The sequence below is a fragment of the Cottoperca gobio genome, chromosome 15, assembly GCF_900634415.1.
Source record: "Cottoperca gobio chromosome 15, fCotGob3.1, whole genome shotgun sequence".
NCBI lineage: Eukaryota > Metazoa > Chordata > Actinopteri > Perciformes > Bovichtidae > Cottoperca > Cottoperca gobio.
The window spans coordinates 9043442-9063956 of record NC_041369.1 but is presented as its reverse complement, the minus strand read 5'-3'; the positions used below and the strand labels follow the sequence as shown (position 1 = coordinate 9063956).

Genomic DNA, 20515 nt, shown 5'->3' with positions numbered 1-20515 from the left:
TTAAGAAAAGCCTGATTGTAAATTGTTGAGCTGGTGGAAAGGGACTTCCTTCACAAATTTGGATTTGGCCCCTTTATCACCTTTAGTCTGAAAATGTGGTTCAAGGTTTACACAGTGGAAAGCCTTCAGGGCTGAGTGTGTCCACTCTCCAGCACTGGCTGCTACTGTTCCCCCGGCCTGCACACCCAATACATAACTTCATTTACCATGCGAGTGTTATCTTTCTCCCTCAGGGGAGGCTACAAGCCAAGTCTAATCTTGTATCCAATGGCAACATCTGTCTTTTATAAGCAAATTTATTTTTCTTGCTTGCTGTTTATTTATGGTGTGTGCATCGGAGAGTGTGTGAGGGTGGAAAAAGGAGATGTTGATATATATATATATATCAGGTCAGCCTTAGCTCGGAGCAATAAGGAAAATTTAGCTTAGAATTTCTTTACTTTTTAAGACTGTCTCTTTACTGAGAATGTATCTCTACATTTGTAGTTTTTGCCAGGTCTTTAAATCTAAATAATGGTCAGATATGACATCTGGGAGCATCGAGAATAACTTCAATAAGGTAACATAAATAACAATTGTGAAAGAATGCCATCCAGAAACAATGTAGCAAAGCTAAAATGAGAGGTACCCAGAGGAGATGTTTGTTTTTGCTGCCTTATTTGTATTTGTGAAAAGAAAAGAGTTTAGAGTAACCAATTTTCACTCCTGCTGAGTGATAGGTCTGTGGTAAGGTCAGAAATAGCTGGTCCTACACTTTCTGATTTGGGACTCCAGCACCTTTTTTTTTACAAGGAAACAGCTTTTGGAAAAGCAACATTTTATAAAGTGTTGTAGCAATGTACATGGATGATTGATCACGAGAGGAAGGAGATTATTTTAAGCCACTGGGGATTTTAGATAAGTGATTTTGAACAAGCAAAATAATGAATTTATCGGTGTCTGCATGCCTTGTAGTCAACCCAGTTAAGCTCATGTATTTTTCCTCCCACCGCAGCCTGCAGCCACAAAGCTTTAAAGCTGTAAAGAGCGAGGTGGACAGAGGTGAGAGAACACTCTGTCATGCCCGCACATGACCTGAAAAGCCATTTATTTAATTTACTTCTGTGAGGTGATCAGGAGCCAAACCCTCGTCTTTGACTTCATAGAAACATGCAGATGTGTAAGACTTGAGACTTGTCAGGGCAGCTTGTCAACACAAAAATTGTCTGTTTATAGTCTCACATCCGGGTGGCCCTCTTGACAAAATAGTGATATCCTGTGTGGAAAAATATCCTCCCCAGATGATGCTCAGGATACACATTGGCCTTGGACTGAGGTGGACATGTTGAGACGTGGGGTTGGATGCAGGAAAGGGCGATAGACGATGCTGAGGCGAACGGTGCACTCACTGTCAAGGTGAGTTGCAGGCTGCCCCGCGGTGCATTCCTTCCACTCCTGTGCAGCCAAAACACTTGATGAAAAGTGATAGTGAAGTGCGGACTGAGCATTTTCACAAGAATAATGCTCTGTCTGACTGTCATTCCGTGTTTCCCACTCCCCTTTTTTATCCCTTTGTTGCCCTTCCCTCGGGTCATTCATGTGAGGACAGGAGTCAGCTCCACCTCTGACCCCGGTCAGGTTCACTGTGCAGCAATTAGACAACCAGCCCACTCCAACTCTTCTCTCGGTCCAGGATTAAAAACTGTTTTTATTTTAATTTTAAATCTGATTATGATCATATTATATATGACTGAATATAATAATAATATAATATAATGACTGAAGGTATTAATATGTTATAATCACATAAATGTTTTTATTTGACAGTGATGGGGAACTTCAGCTGCACTTTTAGTGAACTCACACAGGACAGTTCTAACAGTACCTATTCATCACCATTTTGCAGCTACAACCACCTAAAGCACTGGAAGGCCTGATTGGGTTACAAAAAGTATCTGATCTCATATCGTGACATTGTTCAGTCAAAGGCTGTGCCGACTGTCACTCCCTGTTGGTGAAATACATTTACAGTCCACCATTTTATTTGAGTGTAGACATTTTCAATACCTAAATGAATCCATGGCATGTGCACTACTTTCTGCTAAGAATCTTACAATGCAATGCGCCACATTTAAATGATGCAAAAATTACCATTGCGTGACAGCTTTCAGTGATGACCCAACAATGATGATGATCAGTCAGTGTCCAAATTCTCAAATTACTGCTCACTATAATATTGTACTAAAATGTGATATTATATTACTTTCAAATGTTGAAACATGAATCATTAAACGTTCATGTTTAAATAGATATATATCTGTGTTGTTCTATGATCACATGGAAAAACATCATTAATGATTGTGATGAATCATTAACAGTAATCTGGGGATTTAGACAGACAGCCCCCCAATGTAGTTTGTTAATAATATTCATTATTATATTATATATTATTATATTATTAGGGAAGTTTATATCAAACACTAGCCCTCCATATTACTCTCTACCCTTCAGGTAGCTCTCAGTCTCAAAAAGATATGTGACACCTGCTGGAGGTTAAACTGTTGAGTGTCCACTATTATATAGGGATTAATGAATGAGTGAATTATGGGGACACAGCCATAACCTACACTTAAACATGACTAGTCTTCAGCCATGCTAGCAGCTCCATCAGGCTGTACTTTTACACAGTTGTGCCTTCAGCTAAATGCTAATGTAAACATGCTAACATGCTCACAATGCCAACACGCTTAGCATTATGATTACCATTTGCACTATGTTAGTTTAGCTTGTTAGCATGGTAAATAGCACAAAACACAAAGAACAGCTTCATTTTAATGCATCCATTAGTTGTCGAGATGTTTTACTCAAAACCAAAAATGTCAACCTCTTGATGGCACGAGACGAAAAGTCAGGGGATCATCACAGTCAGTAAGATTGAATGGACCATGAATATTTGTACAAAAGTCCATGTTATTCCATTCAATAGTTGTTGAGATATTTCAGTCAGGGCCAAAGTGGTGCACCAAACAACCAACGTTGCCAGCCCTAGAGCTATACGCTGCTAGCATGGCTAAAAGCTAAACCTCATCACAGAAAATTAGAATCAGAGAAGGTCAGTTCTTTGTGATAAAAAAATGTCTTAATCATCTTGCTAATGACCTTCTCAGTCAAATCAGAATCCCAAAGCATACACGCTTTGTATGTGTTGGGCTTGGTATGTGCAAACATGAAAGCAATTAAATGTCGGCCTTTTGAATATGATCTGCTTTGGCAGGTATTGAAAGCAAAACACACATTCCTGCGTTGGCATTAGCAATAGAACCAAAAAGGACTGAAGCAGTTTGCAAAGTCACAGGTTTGCAGATCTGAACATGTTGGCATGCCTACTGTAAGTCTCCTTCAGCGATCTCAATAAATATAGAAAGGAAGGTTATTATAGATATGAAATATGATAATACGACTTCAGTCCACGTCAACAAAGCCAGAGAGCAAAAAACCTCTCTATAGAAGCTCAAGCCTTTTACATTGTACACTCCCTCATCATAGAAGTCCAGTTTAATGTGATCACAGTCATGTTTACCTATTTAACATGATTCATTCAACATACTGTGTTCTTAAGCATTAGATCACACATTAGTGTCCTGTTGTGCGGGACATCAAGATCTATCAAAGCGTCCTGGTGAAATGAGCCCACGGAGAGGTTTAGTTTCATCAGGATGTTTCAAAACAGACTGTCTTGGCCACAAGCCCAGGAACAGGCCTGGGGCTCTTTTATCTCCCTGTGTCCCACAGCATCTCACACTGCTCACAAAACGGCAGACACATCACACATGTTGTGGTGTTTTTTTAATCTGTACTTTGTGGTACACCGTGTCACTTTGTGCCTCTGTGGGGATAGCTTGAAGTGATTTATAATATTCCCTATTTTCATGCAAACATATTTAGATTTGGTTTGTGGAATGAAAGCTGTAGTTTGTGTTACCAGGAATGGCTTCCTGGATAGAAAATCTCACCGCTGTTTCAGTATCTGTGCATGAGCCTGGAACTGAAACTTGATTTGTTTTCTAGGAGAAGCAGACCTTGACCTCTGCCACATGACCTGCAAAACAAAAGTCCTCCTTATCCACAGCATCAGGAGGTGTCTGCTGGGGGGATGTGGAACGGGGTCACTCTGAGTTGATGTTAAAAATCTATCTCATCATCTTTCACAGTGATTCTGTATTGAATTTTGGGCACAGTAAACACAGACTGAGCTCTGAAGCAAACTCAACTTCCCACATACAGTATATGTCACTGAGGATATATACATAAGGGCTGAATCACAGGAAAAGCTACATCTGGAAACTACTTTTAAACTGATGCCATTTTGACTACCTCATGCGGAACAGGAAGAAAATCCAAGCTAGTAAATGACTGCAGTGATTATTAGATGTTTTAGGTGGGGATTTTGATATATCATAGGGTAGCACAGCACCAAGGGTTATAAAGTTTAATGTGCACCATTGCAGCATCCTGTGTAAATTACTGTATAATTAAAGTAAAGTGTGAATTAACCTCTGCAATGTGCCCAGTGGGACTACTGATGACTGGCATCATATTGCATAGTCATCCAAGCCTGGCAGCCACAGAGCTTGTTACCACGGTGAGAGGTGTATTTAAAAATCTTGAAAGAGCATTAATAAGTGAGGAAGAGCACTTGTGTAATCCGTGGCACTTTCCTGTGATTATGAGGATATTCAGAACATTGGACAGCAATTTGACAATGTGAAAGTTGTCGCTCATGGTGATACAGATTATTTTTTACCCGAACCTCTCCTTGGCTTTACGAGCATTTAAACAAGATTTTAGGCTTTTATGACAGACATGCTACAAAATATATATTATTTTTTTCTATGCATTCATACACATACAACTGCATAAAATCCAAATAATAAAAAAATTAAAATGTGTCAAGAGAGGTGAAGAAGCTACAGGCTTATACAACGGACTTAAGGAGAAGAAAAAGGAGAAGAAGAAGAGAACTATGCTAACATTATAAAAACAACAAAAGATAATGACAACAAGAAGAACAAAGAATGAGCAGAAAATCAATCAGTAAAAACATTCCAAAGCAAAACAAAGAAAAACTGAGAAAAAGAAGAAGAGAAATTAAATGATCATCAATGTGATGAGAATTTCCTTTAAAAAATGTTTAGGAATAACAAGCTTTTGATTAAGCTGTCCAGTCTGTATCTTTACTGTTCTGGTTCACTCTGAGCACTCTCGTAGCGTTGGGCCGCAGAAGGAAGCTGTTTTTAGAGAAAGAGCTCTACCTACTACCTCGCTGGTGAACATAGTGGAGCAATTAACATCAACATATTTCCCTCAGGAGTTTGTAGAGACCAAAACCAGAGCTGAAAGAGAGTGAATATTGGACATTCACCAGGTGGCCACAAACATGAATCCAAATAAATGATCATGTTGTCTCTGTAACTGCTGGATGTGGGAATTAGCAACCGTTTCCCAGTGGGGGAGAGCCAACCCCATATTCCTCTGGGATCCGTGCTTGCGATCTGGCACTTGGTAGCTACGTTTTTTTTAGAGGTTGACGCCCAGAAACATCCTGAACAGAGCGAAATTAAAACAAGAGAAATTAAAAGCAGAGCGCTTGGTCTGCAGATACAGACATTGCCACAAACTTCTAGTGGGTTATAAGTTATTATTGAGAGGGATAGTTTTATGAGTCTGAACATTGTTTTTTAGGAAAGTTGTACTCATTGTGCCTTTAAGGTGATGATATGTCAGTATTGTGTTCACAACTTGTTTCCGCTGCCCCCAAGTGGCCAAAAGAATCAGTTATTGCAGCTTCTTGGCTTCTTTTTGCACCAAAGATTTAGCACTCTTTAATATGTGTCATGCTGGAAGGAATGGATTAAGTTACTAACGGTGATCACATTAATAACTTGGCTGATGTAACACCAGGAGGCATTATTTATGGGACATATGCCTCTTGGATACTCAAAGGATGGGTGAATTTAATATATCCTATCTCTCTTTCATCACTTAGATTTATGGCAGCTCTGGTTTTTATGTGGTGTTACTTTCCTGATTAATGAGACAGGTAAATTTGAACTAGACTTCAAAACAGATTGTTATGAGGAATGGTTAAGAAGATTTAAATTGAGATAGGGAGATCAGAAGAGTGTCTATCTGATCTGTTGGCTCATCTGTTCTATCAAAGACAGACACTGTTAACATATAATACCATGTGGCTGGTATTTTAAGTGGAAGCCCAGATCATGCCAGGTGTTTTACAGCTGGGCATTGCACGCTTAAGTGAGTCACTATACAAACCATCTGGCATGTTGTCCAGGTGGTCATGGAAGCACGTCCTATTAAGTTAGACCAGGCCCTTGAAGGTTTAACATACACATATGGAAATCAACTGGCTGAAAATAATTAGTTTCAACACATCCACTCTGTGCATCTGTCCATCTTTGTACATCATGCATATTTGTTCCCTGTCCCAAGTGCACCTCAGCTGTGCATATTTGACATGCATATGTTCATTCTGTGTATCATAAATCATTTTAATTGAAGCTATCTAGCAGAATATTGGGAGCAGGACCACACCTGAACATGGCCACTTTCTGCATTTCTATAAATACCCGCCTAACCCTCTCTTCCTCTTTGTCTCTCGCTTTCTTACACCCCTCCCTCCCACACTGTTTCTCTCTTCCTGTTGCTTCCTCTCATTTCTCTCCATGTGGTCCTGATGGAGTCCTTTGTGTCCGGGTGTTATGGCGGATTCTCTACCGAAGCTTCCGTAAAACGCAACCAGCAAGTGGAAAAACAACGTGCGGGTTTCAAGCCTCCCACACTAATTATTTTTCTAGTGTCTATCGCTGTCACTGCAGTGTTTCCCCTACCATTGTCTTGGAGGGGCGCTGCGCCCCGCAAACGGAAATGTATTGGGTTTTCCATGACGCAACACGATGCCCCAATGGTTTGCATGTTCTCATTAGCATTTGCTTCTAGACCAGTGTTTTTCAAACCTTTTCAGACCAAGGACCAGTTAACCAATAAAAAAAACACTCACGGACCACCTAACACCCCAAAAATCCAAAAACAATAGGCCTGCTTACCACTCCAACAATATATTACAAATGACAGCCTAATAATGAGCTTCATGTGAGCTTCTCTATATCGCTCGTTCACACATTAAATCAACAATACAAATACAACTACGGATTCTACAAGCATTTCGTTCATATGCGATTTAAACGGTGAATGCTGATAGACTTTCATATGAAATGTAGACTACATTTATTACTGAGTTTATGTCCGTACAGAGCCACAACTTACCCACAGCAAGATCGTTTGCTACTGAGAGATACGCAAAATGCAAACTTCGACATATGCTTCTTAAATTCATCACGTTTACTCTCAAAAGATCCTGAAGGTTCCCCAAAGTAATGCTTGTGTTTACTCTCAAAACGACTCGTAGCCCAAAACACAGTGTGGATTGGGATCCTCTTCATCTCCAGTCCAAAACAAATCCAAATTTGATGTAGTCGCTGTGATATTTTCTCTTCACTTTAGCGCTGGACTTTCCACATTCAAGCCGAGTTTCACAGCTTTCAGCCGGGTGGTAGTTGGACGGCGAACCGCTCTCCTGGGACTCAGTAACGCACACAGAACCTCTTGTTGTCGCTGCGGCTGAAACACTTGTAGCTGCTGAATCACCTGCATCAGGACGATGCACCTTCACTGTTGCGTCAGATTTTTGATTACATTTTCTTTTAACTGACCCTGTCTTGACCGCGGCTCAAATTGACCGCGCAGATCATTTATGACATAAGATCGTAAAACAAACCTACATAGCTACGCTACATCTATGCTACACTCTAGTCTATACTAGTAATTTTTAAACAGTTTGAGAAACTTATAATATATTCATTTCAAATGTGACATTTTACCAATATACTCGCGGACCACTCTTTGAGAAAGACTGTTCTAGACCATTCAACAGGGGTACTGCATGGGGGGTCGCAAAATGGTTTGTAGATAAAGCAAAACATTTTTTTATAAAAGCAACAACTCGGACAGCACCCCCTCCTCCTCGTTTACCGCTACAGTAGGGGTCCCTGCTCCATGCTACACCAGTTTGGGGGTCCTTGGCCTGAAAAACGTTGACCCCTGTTCTAGACACTATAAAATAACAGTTTGATACTTTGGGAAATACACTTATTCACATTCTTGCCAAGAGTTACATGAGAAGATTGATAGTGTACCGCTCCCATCTTCTCATCTAACTCTCAGCAAGATAGTGAATAAGCATATTTCCCAATATGTTGAACTATTTCCTTAAATTATATCTAGTTATGAGTTTGAATAATGATTGTGTCCGGAGCATTTTGTTGCTTTCTATTTAAAACCTGCTGGCATATACACTGTGACCCTAAATGGGAATATGCCCAATGTGTAAATGAATGGACTCTCTTATAAAAGGAGGGTGATTCAGTTGGTTAAGTGCACATTCACATTTATATAATGTTCTACATCCTCTAAACATTTAGAACAAGAAAAATAATTCCTAATCTTGCAATGTTAACGAAAGTGAAACTTCCGCTCCAAAATGTGAAGGGTTCTTTGTTGGCCCATGCTACAGCCTTCCACAAAGTTTCATGAAAATCGGAGATAGTTTTTCTGTAATCCTGCTGATAGACAAACAGACAAACAGACAAAGAAAACCAAAAACATTACATCCTTGGCGGAGGAAACTACATCTGAAATTCAGTACTTGATAGCCAAAGGCTGAAGAGGGGCCTTGAAGGGGCCACATTCACACAGCGGTCAGCAGGTCAGTTTAAAATTTGTTTTGTTCCTTCTAAGTTAGGCTCACACAGGAATGTGTCATGGGTCATCGGAGTGTCATGTTTAAGGATAACAAGTTGTAGCTGATGGAGAGGATAATGGTGCAGCCCAGTAGCCTCCTGTCACACAGGGGTCGACTCAGCGACCCTGATGGTGCGTCAGGACAGCTGAGAACATCCATGTTGTTAACGGGGTCACTCTTTTTTAAGGAGATTTAAAATACTTGTTTGATGCAACTTTGATCCTAACTGACAGTTTCAAGATTGTTTACGTCTTTCTGCTATCGACAGAGGCGCTCATGTGTTACAACACATCAAGTTGGGGGACAGGTGGGCTCCATAGAGATCTGCGATGTGAGAGGCTGTCAGTTTGTCAGGCTCCTGCAGCTGTACCTCCTCAGAGGAGGTCCCCAATCTCCTCAATCCCCAGAAGTCCAGAGGACAGTATAGAGTCCAATCTCTGAGCACACACCTTTCACTCAGACCAAAGAGGCTGATGCAAAGAGCTATACGTAGTCTTTCCACTGTGCCAAGCAGAGCAGGGAGCTACTCCAGGTAAGCACCAGTGAAAGCAGAAGCTACAGTCTGTCAGACATCAAACTGTCCATATCCCAACAGGATGTAGAGTTTCATTAGCATTTATATTTCCGCATCCATATTTTGGCAATATATCCCCTCGTGTCAAAACTGATGTGCAGACCCCTTTGGGAATGGCGTGTATTCAACCCTCAATAAGACCTACTTACATAAGTTACCTGCTTAAACAAACAGACTCTGGAGGAGAAATTGCAAACTGGACGCAGTGCCCAAGTAAATGTTTGCATGTGGTTCAGAGCCAAAGATCTTGAGCCACAAAACCAATGCACATCGCTCTCCTGGGCTCGACACAGAGCCTGTGTTCACTTTTAAATGCATACTGAACCATTCATCTATTCTTTTCCTATGGGGTTGATTATGGGGTATTGTGTAAAAAGCATTTCGGACAACACTGCAGACCCTTTCTCCTGATAATAATAGTTGCAGATAAAACCGTAATACAAAGTGCTCTTTTCCTGTGTTGAAGTTCAACAGGTCAGCAAAACAAAAGCTCTGTAACATCATGCACTTGTTTTTAAAGAAATTATATTTTAAGCAGCAACATCTGCTGATTCTGACTGGCCTTGTCAGGGCAGAAAACTGTTTTGGTTCAGGGGGAAGAGTAAGAGAGAAAAACAGTCCAGTCTTTGTACTTGTGGTAAAGTGACTGCATGAACTGTGCAACTGCAATTTCACAAACTTTTTACTTGCAAGGAGCATTTCACAAATCTCACAGCTCTACCATGAATGGTTTTCACAATGTTCCAGGTCTTACCACTTATTGTAACTTGCTTTGGAAAAAGCGTCAGCGATAATAATAATATGTAATATCCATATCATCCAAATGTATATCCGCTAAGTTAATAACTCAAAGAAATGTAGACTTTCTTCTAGACTATTTCTGTGCAACATCTTCCATGTGTTGTATTAATGCATCACCAAGCTTACACAGTGACATGACAAGTTGTGAAATAATAACAAATGGACCCACTTCTGAGAGCTGATGTTACTGCTGAGAGATTCCAACCCTTTGAGAGGGAGGTGTGAACCTGCTGTGGGCAGGCAGAAGTGCTTTATAGGGTTTTGTTACTGGACCTATGCCATCTTCACCTGTTAGCCAGCTGGATGTTCTTTTGAATTAGTCGTTCTGTTTCTGAAAATAAGCGAAACGTCTCTCTATTTTTTATTTATCCTAATTAGTTTTTTTCCAGATTAAAGTAATTTATCTTTCTATCCATGTAGATCTGATTTGATTCTTATGTTTAGAAGTCCACCATCCACGATAGAGGAAACAAATAAAAAAGGCCAGATTCCGACAAACATCCTTGAACAAACTTTGTCACAAATATCCAATTTAACAACTGAAGACCATGTTGTCTTTAAAAAGCAGTGAACCAAAAGGAAGTATAGACATTTTTTACGGGTGTGAAGGACATACTTTACTAATATCATGCACAGATTGACCCACAAAATGACAGGCAAGCCATTTACCTCCATACTCTGTGGAGCCTTCATACAAGCAGTCCCTGTGCGCCTCGTTTAGTGACAGGGAGAGAGAAAGTGTGTAGACCTTTTTAAGCAGATCCTGTATTTGGTCTCTTGACCTGGTGTATGTCCTCTGTGAAGAGAGGCTTTGTTGCCCTCAGACAGCTCGTAGCCTTTAACACACACCTCCATAATAGTATCTGTGTCTGTGATTTTCCATTTGGAAAATTGTGAGCTTTTAACCTCACATCCCCGGCTTCGCTCGACACACAGAGGGTGAGAGAGAGTAATCATCATAAGACTAATGATACAGTGGCCCACTGTGGCTGCACTGAGATCGCCAAGCTTCACACACACAAGTGCCAAAGGAGTTAAGCTGATCTTGATGTCTTCCTGTAACATGCTAACACCTGAGCATTGTACAGTGTGCAGTACGTGCCACTGCTTTGTGCTTAGCTTTGCAAATCTCATGTGCAAAGAATGTGTCAGGATGGATGTTTCCCAGAACAGAGAATAAAGTCTGGACGTCTATAGACTGTGGATTCTGCCTTCGCACACTTGTCTCATGTCTGCTGCAGACAGTCAGTTTTTTGTTGTCCTTGGCACCTGCTGAATGCACGGTCCTCCTTGGTCTTTGACCTGTTAGCTTAGCAGCGTTGTAATCTCAGTAGCAGCTGTCCTCAACACTGACGGCACGAGAGGCGCTGCTTGCTTCCTGCCAGACAGTCTAATCTCCTCACTTTCCCTGTAAGAGGATGGCACTCCTAACAACTATAAGTGCGAAGATCATTCATGAACATTTTGTTAGAGGGATACCGCGTCCAACAAAATGGCCATTTATATAGAATTGCGTGTGTTACCCTGTGTTACCTTGAATTCTTGAAGAAAACTTTGTTTCACCTTCAACGGTGAACAAAGAATCAAAACACAGAGCAAAACATTATTGATGAATTGAAGTAAATAGTGGCCTCGTTTAAGACCAGCAAAAACATTTGTTTACAAACTCTCACACAGCTCGTGCTGTATAATGCAAGTCTCATTTCTCCACTCGTATGCTCACTACTTAAAAAACCCAGCACTTTCACTAAAACCTTACAATTTGAAACAAACAGTCTCACGCTTGCGCAGGCGTGCTACTTGTCCGTGCAAGTCCAAAGTGTTTCGAATAGTTCAAATAGAAAAAATGCTGTTTTTTTCAAGTAGTGAGCATACGACTGGAGAAATGAGACTTGGATTATACTGCACGAGTTGTGTGAGAGTTTGTAAACGGATGTTTTGATATAGTTTTGCTGTTGTTGTTCTTAGTTTTGTGATTCTTCGTTCACCGTGGAGACAGGCATGAAAAACAAAGTGACTTCCCATTAGAAACAATAACACTTGTCATGCAGCAAAGACTAGCACTTCTACATCTGGCTATGAGCTTTCTGCACGATGCCTCCAACAACCATTATCACATTATCCACTTTAACCAGAAGGCTCACACCACAGAGGCATCAGGAAACCTCCCTCTCTCTGGGCTGCACACACAGGGATCACTGCAGTGCTGAAGTTGTGTCGTGGGGCGTCTCTGGGTGGAGGTGGGGGTGAGCGATGACTGGGTTCAGTGTTTACTGCTGGACGGGTGACAGTTGGGGTCAGAGGTTTACTTTCCCCTCAGCTCTGTCACTCTCCCCGAACTGGCTTTCGAAGGCTCAAAGAAAAGGTTTTTATGAGGAGGACTCGGAAGCACCAAGGCATCTGGCAGCAGCGGCGGCCCTTCCCTCCACATCCTGAGGGCCAGCAGAGCTGCTCTGTGGCGGCCAAAGGAGAGAAACAAGGTGCACACTGTGATCTAAACACAGACCGAGTGGGGGGGGATTCAGGTTACCCCTTCGGTCGGTGTGTTGCCACAGAGAAGCTCACTGTGAAGAGCAGAAGAGTGGAGGAGGGAAGATGTGGTGCAATTGTATGTCCAGACACAACAAAATGGTTTTAATCAGTACAGTTGGACCATCATATCATGTTAGTGAAATCCCAAAACTCTCCTCTAATAAATGGTTTCTGATTGTTAAACTGTAAGTGGGTTCCAGATGCTCTCACAGTGACATCAGAGCACAGTGAATTTGTCCGTGACATATCAGCTCACACTGACTCAATTATACTTCATATGTTCTCATTTTACATATAGATGAATGTGCTCAACATTTTAGCTAAGTGCAGTCACACTGCCACGACCTTTTCTTTTTATAAATGGAAGTGATTAGTGAAAACTAGAACGTGTCTCTGGAGAGGAGGTACCGTTTAGTAATCATTGGTGCAGGACTCAAGTGCAAAGAACATAACGATTTTTCTGAATGGGTTAGGATGACGTATGTGTTACACACCACCTCATGACAATATAAAGTGACAAGATGTTTCCCCATGTTGGTCTGTAGGACCAGTATTTGAGCAAACAATAGTTGAGAGGTTTGGAATAGACATTTTGGAAAATATGCTTATTGGCTTTCTTGCCGAGTTAGATGAGAAGATTAATACCACTGAGATATCGTTACAGTAAGTATGAAGCTGTTTCCAGTCTTTGTGCTAAGCTAAGCTATTTTGCTGCTGGCTTTATAACCATATCCATTGAAATAGAATAATGATAGTAACCAAATTATTTAAATACTTAATTAGTTGATAATAAACTGAGCCAAAATATAATTTGGATTTCTTTTGGATCGTGTTTATTTTAAGATCCTCAGAATGATACAAATAATTTTGGAAATATTGTATAAATGTAATCCTTAGTCTGTGATGAAAAGTTCACTATCTAACCTCAGAATTGGCTCCTAAACAAGATTGCATTCACATACATTTCTTGGAAAACGGCAGCAGGTGAGTGAACGATTAACAAATTAGCATTTGCAAAAGAGGCAGTTTGTAATTTGATCAATAGTTCAGCATTGGTGTAGGTTTGGACTGAGGGCCTTTCAGTGTCTTTGTGTGAGATGACTCTATAGGACTTTGATTAATTCCAGATAAATGAAACCCCTCCAAATATAATTTGTTCAGTAGACTAGCTGACTAGACAGTTCCCTATTATCTTGGATTTCCACCCAAAGTCATTATCTGCTTAGTTGCTAATAAATAGATAGGATTACAGGTGCAATCATTTGGACAGTGAACGGTGAGGTATTAGTGTACTAAGCTGGATTTAAAATGAACTAACCGGTCAGTCGTACTGTTACACAGTCTGAAAGCAGAGCAGAGCAGAGCAGAGCTACTGTAGAGGACAGCAAGGATTCATGCATTAGCATCGAAACTCAGGCCATGGAAATAATGTTGAAGGGTTTACCTGTGAAGGTCGTAAATATTCCATGGAGAAATAATAACCTCAGTACTCTGAATACAGACCCCCCTCTAACCGAACAAGGAGAGACCATCATTGGAATCTATCTGTTAGTGTTGGGTAAGTCAACCATCATGTACTAGAATTCACTATAACTTGAAAAGGTTGTAGTGTTTTATTTTGTATACTCATGGAGAATGCCCAAGTCAAAAACATTATCCATTGTGTTTTATACTACAAAAAAGCACCCCAGATTAATGCCTATGAAATGGCACGTTTAAATTACTGACTGAATGCTTGAAATATTTTCTCTTAGTTTCAAACTTGTTCTGACTTCAATAACTCTGTAGAGCAAAACAATACAAATTGCTTTGTTCCTTAAATCCCTTAGGCCGAACACTAGCAAGAAAGAGTCCCACATTATTTAAGGGTCAATAACAAAGAGTCGGTCAGACAGTCAGTGTGTGTTGGTGACACTGACCATCTGAACTAATGCTGTCAAGGGATTTTGTGTTACACAGACTGAGCTATAAAAAGGCAAGGGTTTCTCTTGGCTTTGCGCCACTTTTATTCAAATACAGAGTAGTTCCACTATTCTGGTCTCTGTTCATAATTATTAGTTTAAATTAATAGTTTAGGGTGAGGTCGCGCCTTTTCCAAGCTTTGTCCGAGGGGAGGCCCAAAGTCCCAGTCTTTGAAAACCCTTGTTCTACTTTATTCTTCTCCACTCCACTGCATTATGCGTTACTTTAATGTGTTCTATTATGCTACGCTGTACTGCACTGTCCTCTGCTATATTCCACTTTATTGACTTCAGAATCAGAATCACATTTATTGTCCGAGAATGTGTACATTCACGGAAGGAATTTTACCCTTTTTTGCATTGCTCTCAACATAGACAACTTTGCTATTCTATCCACTTTATTATAATCTAATCTACTCTATACTTTATTGTCCCTATAATATAATATAGCCTACTATAAAACATTATACTATATTACAATATACACTACTATAACATACAACACTACTATGCTATACAACACCACACTTTATTACACAATAATATACTATACTGAATGATGAATGAAATTGTATTATTGTGTTATGCATATGACTAGGTTGTGCTGATCCTGATACCCAGCCCATGCCTGCCTGAATTGCCAGAATGGGAGCAAATCTTTGAACCCCCAGCAAACATCGTATAGCTCTATACTGTATGGTGTCTACAATTTTACATTCTTTTTAGCACCATATCCCTGCAGCATTGTTTACTCACAGTAGCCTGCAATGCTCTCCACTCTGCTCTACTTCACTTCACTATACAATACAATGATGTGGTCCACATTTGTTTATTATGCTATGCTATGCTCTACTCTACATAGCTCTTGTACTATACTATACTATGATATACTTTTTTATACTACTAACTGTACTGTATAATACTCTACATAGCTCTTGTACTATACTACACTATGTTATAACAAAGAATATGTGGGCCACTAAATATTCCCTGAAATGCTGTCTGTTTGTCTGTAGGATGGCTGTCCTGGTTTGGAAACAGTTTAGTGATGTTTGTCCTGTACAGACAGCGGGCCTCACTTCAGTCAACAGATATCCTCACTTTAAATCTTGCCATCTCTGATGCCAGCATCTCCATATTCGGCTACTCCAGAGGGATCCTAGAAATATTTAATATCTTCAAGGATAATGGGTATGTGATCACCTGGATCTGGACCTGCCAGGTAAAAGCCACACCAAGGAAATACTTGATTTAAGTCATATTTAAAAGAGTTACTTATTAATTAATGTTCTATATATATTTCCCAACTAATCTTAAATTGTGATGTCATTTGCAGTATTAAAACATTTAGAAACGTTTGAAATTGCCTGAAACTGATGACTATGCATAGTTGCAAAAGACAGATGAATCTGCTCACTTGGGCCAATCCCAATCAATGAAGTACATTAAAATAATCTGTTGAAGTCTTACAGTAAGTGTGTGTGTGTGTGTGTGTGTGTGTGTGTGTGTGTGTGTGTGTGTGTGTGTGTGTGTGTGTGTGTGTGTGTGCAAAGGATTATGCTAGTAGCCATGTGGGCTGGAGGTTAAATCTGTAATAAGATTACCACTGAGGAGGCCTTTAAATGGGGGAAACTCTTCAAGCAGCATGGCTCTTGTCAACAACCAAACAGGAAACAAATTAGATCTGCAGACATTATTGCATCGTTTAATCACGGGGTGTTACGTTGCTGAATTTTGACATTTGATTTGAATTAAATTATTGGAGGAGTTGTTGTTTGTCATTTCAAAGAATGTTTTCCTCCTCCCACAGTCTCAGCTTGAAATGAAATAGTTGTCATACTTTAGCTTGGTATTTTTCTTGCTCAAGGCAAGCTGTGGTGGAAACCATGATAGCCATAAGGAAACAAAAACAAGCTGGTGTAACCAAAACACCTTCAGTCTCAGGAGTGTAAACCCCAACATCTGAGCGGGAGAGATATTGTAAAGCGATGTCTGCTGCTCTTATAAGCTTCAGTACAGCCACTGAGGTGACTTCATCTCAGAGGCATCCTATTGCAGGTTTTCAGATGAAGGAGAAATATTAGGATAGCAGCAGCAGTATGCCCCTCTCATTTCACCTTCCCCTGGGAGAGGTGGGCTGAGAGAGGGAGCGTTATAAGTAAATAAGGGGAAAGTAAAAGGTGACAGAAATAGAGGAGGGAAGGAACTAGAAGGTGAAGGAGACAAGCATTAGCAGATTTCTGCATGGAGCATGATGGGACATGAACCGTTGCAAGCTGGGCCAGATCCCTGTGTTTAGCACACTATGGGACAAGACATTATTGAATATGATAGAGCCTTATGGGACGCTTTGATGTTGCAAAGGGGAATACAGGGGAAAGGATCGTCAAAGCAGTACAAGGCGTACAAAAAATACTCTGAATTTAAGTCATTACTTTTCTTAACTTGTTCTGTGATCCAAAATTCATGAGCAAAGACAGAAGAGAGACCCTGAGAATACTGTGAATTGATCTGGAGGATCAAATTACATAATTTCAAGAAGCCACGGTCCTAAATTCCTAAATTCTTCTAAAAATAGAAAAGGTGCTGAATGAAAATCATATTTGTGAAGACGTTGACAGTCCAGTAATCTGGCGAATGTGAGGGTGAAAAAACATGATGACTGACAGTAATAGGATTAGGACTAAGGAAGATGAAGAGCGTAATCAGAGACCTAAACTGATCCATGTCACCTGGAAATGGCACAGCAGGGCGCTAGGTGTTGCACAGTTGGAGCCAGACTGAAACACAGTAGCATAATTCCCCTTAAGGAGAGCTGTGATTAAAAGATAATCATCCTAACAATGGACTGAATGCTTGAAAAGCTTCATTGTTTAATGTATTTGTGTGGAAATCTATTAACAGCTTTAGTAAAAGTTCCTATTTTAATGTCCCAGTTCTGATTGTGCAAGTTAAAAAGCCTGCAGCTCACATCGGAGGAAATGCTCTGGGTCTGGAGCATTTTGGCCAAAAGGCAGGAAGTGCCCTTGAGCTGCAGCATCTCTATCTGATAAAGATAGACAGACGAAGAGCTGGAACAATTAGCCATGCGATGGATTTACATCTTGAGGCTTCAATGAGCACTCACATCTATTTTAAAGATAAAGAAGATTCACCAACCCCTCTCCCTGCTTTCCTTCCAGGTAGATGGTTTCTTCACCCTGCTCTTCGGCCTCGCAAGCATCAACACCTTGACCGTTATCAGCGTCACCAGATACATCAAGGGATGCCACCCAAACAAAGGTCAGATCTAACCTCCGTGAATTCAAGTGAGAGAAAATATAGAAAGCCTCAGACCAGCGTCTCTGCCTGCCTCACATTCCTGCAGTTCTTATCTGAAAGAAAAGTGTTTTCTTTCAGTGCTAATGCAGCCCTATTACCGAGTTCAGCTATGGAAATGACTACCACTTGTCTCCAGCAATTGCATTTACATTTCTCCAACATGTCATTAGGTTAACTTGAGGTGCCATTTTCTATTTTCGGATGTAACTGATGCTGAAGAATGTCTTAATTATATGGAAATTAGGTTGAGCGTCTGCCTCTATTGTCAGCATAAGAGTTTTTACTGTGTTTGTGGCTGTTCATAAAACACAATCTATATAAATCTTTGTGTGTTTTTTTTTTTTACATTGATGGTTACACTGTGAACATTGATTGTACATGTGGGATATCATCATATATATTGTGTACCAGAGTGCGGCTGCATCTACGACAAACAGCAACAGATATGGATGTAAATCAGAAAATACCAAAAATGCAACTTGATTTAAGGTTGAAATTAAAATAATTTAGGCCAGGCAAACTTGCAGGGATCCAAGCAACACCATAAATTAATTCAGCCTAACAAAACTATGGCCAATCCTCTCTCACAAACTGCACTGCACTTCTCGTGTTGTTTATTGACATAGGATATGTGAGCGCTGCTCAGAAATTGATTTTCTTTCTTCCCCTGAACACAACGCTATGTGTACTTTGTCAACAGAGGTTCTTTTCAGTCGCAGATGTTTGCAAAGGCTGTTAATATAAGAAAAGACCTCATTGTTCAACAAATGTCACCATCTTGACATTCATAACAAGTCAAGAATGCTGCATCTTTAAGTGCCTCTCACTTTTTTTGTCCTGCGTTCACCAAAGTCATAACATCTAACCTTTTCAAACCATCCCACAATCTGTTCCATAACTTGGGAATATTCTGTTGTAATAATGTTCTTTGTTTTGTGTGTTTTTGCAGCTTACTGTATCAGCATCAACACCATTGCCGTATCGCTCATCTGCATTTGGACCGGAGCGATGTTTTGGTCTGTTGCTCCACTGCTTGGCTGGGGCAGTTACACAGGTTTGTTCTCACACACTCATCTGACAGAAGAAAGTATACGTATACGACTTCATTTCTTTGATCTGACCTTTTGTGTCTTCTGCTCTTTAGATCGAGGTTATGGCACCTGTGAGGTGGACTGGTCCAAAGCCAATTACTCCACCATCCACAAGTCCTACATCATCTCCATCCTCATTTCCTGCTTTTTCATCCCTGTGATGGTCATGCTCTTCTCCTACGTCTCCATTATCAACACAGTGAAAAGCACTAACGCCATGACAGCTGATGGTTTCCTCACCGCCCGCCAAAGGAAGGTGGAGAGAGATGTCACAAGGGTAGGGTGAAAAAGAAAAGTTTATTTCTGAGGTTTTTATTAGAGAGGCTTGATTTTAAAAGGAAAATGAGACTCTTTAAAGATCTATTTAAAAGTGTCCTGTCCGTAATAAACATCACATTTCCCTGACAATTGTTTCCTCATGTTCCTCTCCAGATTTCCATTGTAATCTGCACAGCTTTCATCATGGCCTGGTCCCCATATGCAGTCGTGTCTATGTGGTCAGCCTGGGGCTTCCATGTGCCAAGCACAACCAGTATCATGACCCGTCTCTTCGCCAAGTCTGCCAGCTTCTACAACCCGCTTATCTACTTCGGAATGAGCTCCAAGTTCCGCAAGGACGTCTCTGTGCTGCTGCCGTGCACGCAAGAGCGCAGAGAGGTGGTGCGCCTGCAACACTTTAAGAACATCAAACCCAAGGCTGAGGCCCCGCCCCCAGCTGCATCCCTTCCTGTCCAGAAGCTGGTGGCAAAATATGCCACATCCCATCCTGAAAGCGACTCAGGGGTCAACAGCCCTCCTCAGACTCCTCCTTCTGACCCACAGGGGGTCTTCAACATTGACCTGCCCTCACACATTGAAACAGAAGAGTACTGGTGTGACAGGCTCTGAAGACATTTCACCAAATGCTTGAATTACAAGGGGAGATTAAGAGTATCTTTTGTATTTCTTGGTCTTACCCATGTTAATGAACTGTATGTCACCAATGTTATTAAATTCTTTTTTGAGTCTCAAGGGGGATTTCACACTTGTTAGAGTTTTCATTTCCAGCTCTTACAATTACATTTTTTAAAGCAGTAATTTTAATCCAATGGCTTTATTGGCATGAAAGCATGAAGGTACTGATTGATTTCATATTCATTCAATAAACAAAAATGTGGTTATGTAGCTAAAATACCGTATATAACATCACAACTGTCCAAAAGAGTGTGTGTTAATAATTAGCTACTATGTCGAGATGATTTTTGTCACATTTAGTGATGTTTTAATTATGTGTCGATTAGACATGCAGTCACATATTGAGCAGCTAAATATGCTGCATGTCCCGCTCCTTATACAATATTTTGTTTTTCACTGTCATGTAGCTTTGTGAAGCTGTGGA

At 40.5% G+C, this 20515-nt stretch overlaps 1 protein-coding gene and 1 long non-coding RNA gene across 2 annotated transcripts; both read left to right on the top strand.

Annotated features, from left to right (window-relative positions):
* Positions 1-341: 341 nt before the first annotated feature.
* Positions 342-6596, top strand: LOC115020217 (uncharacterized). The gene is made up of 4 exons (XR_003833551.1): positions 342-559; positions 995-1041; positions 1281-1395; positions 4048-6596. It is a non-coding gene; the product is annotated as an uncharacterized LOC115020217 (long non-coding RNA).
* Positions 6597-14183: 7587 nt separating this feature from the next.
* On the top strand, positions 14184-20025 carry LOC115020215 (opsin-5-like). The gene is made up of 6 exons (XM_029450171.1): positions 14184-14322; positions 15742-15947; positions 17908-18007; positions 18996-19100; positions 19191-19414; positions 19570-20025. The coding sequence occupies exons 1-6, from the start codon at positions 14184-14186 to the stop codon at positions 20023-20025; spliced, it is 1230 nt and encodes a 409-aa protein (XP_029306031.1).
* The last annotated feature ends 490 nt before the right edge of the window (positions 20026-20515 follow it).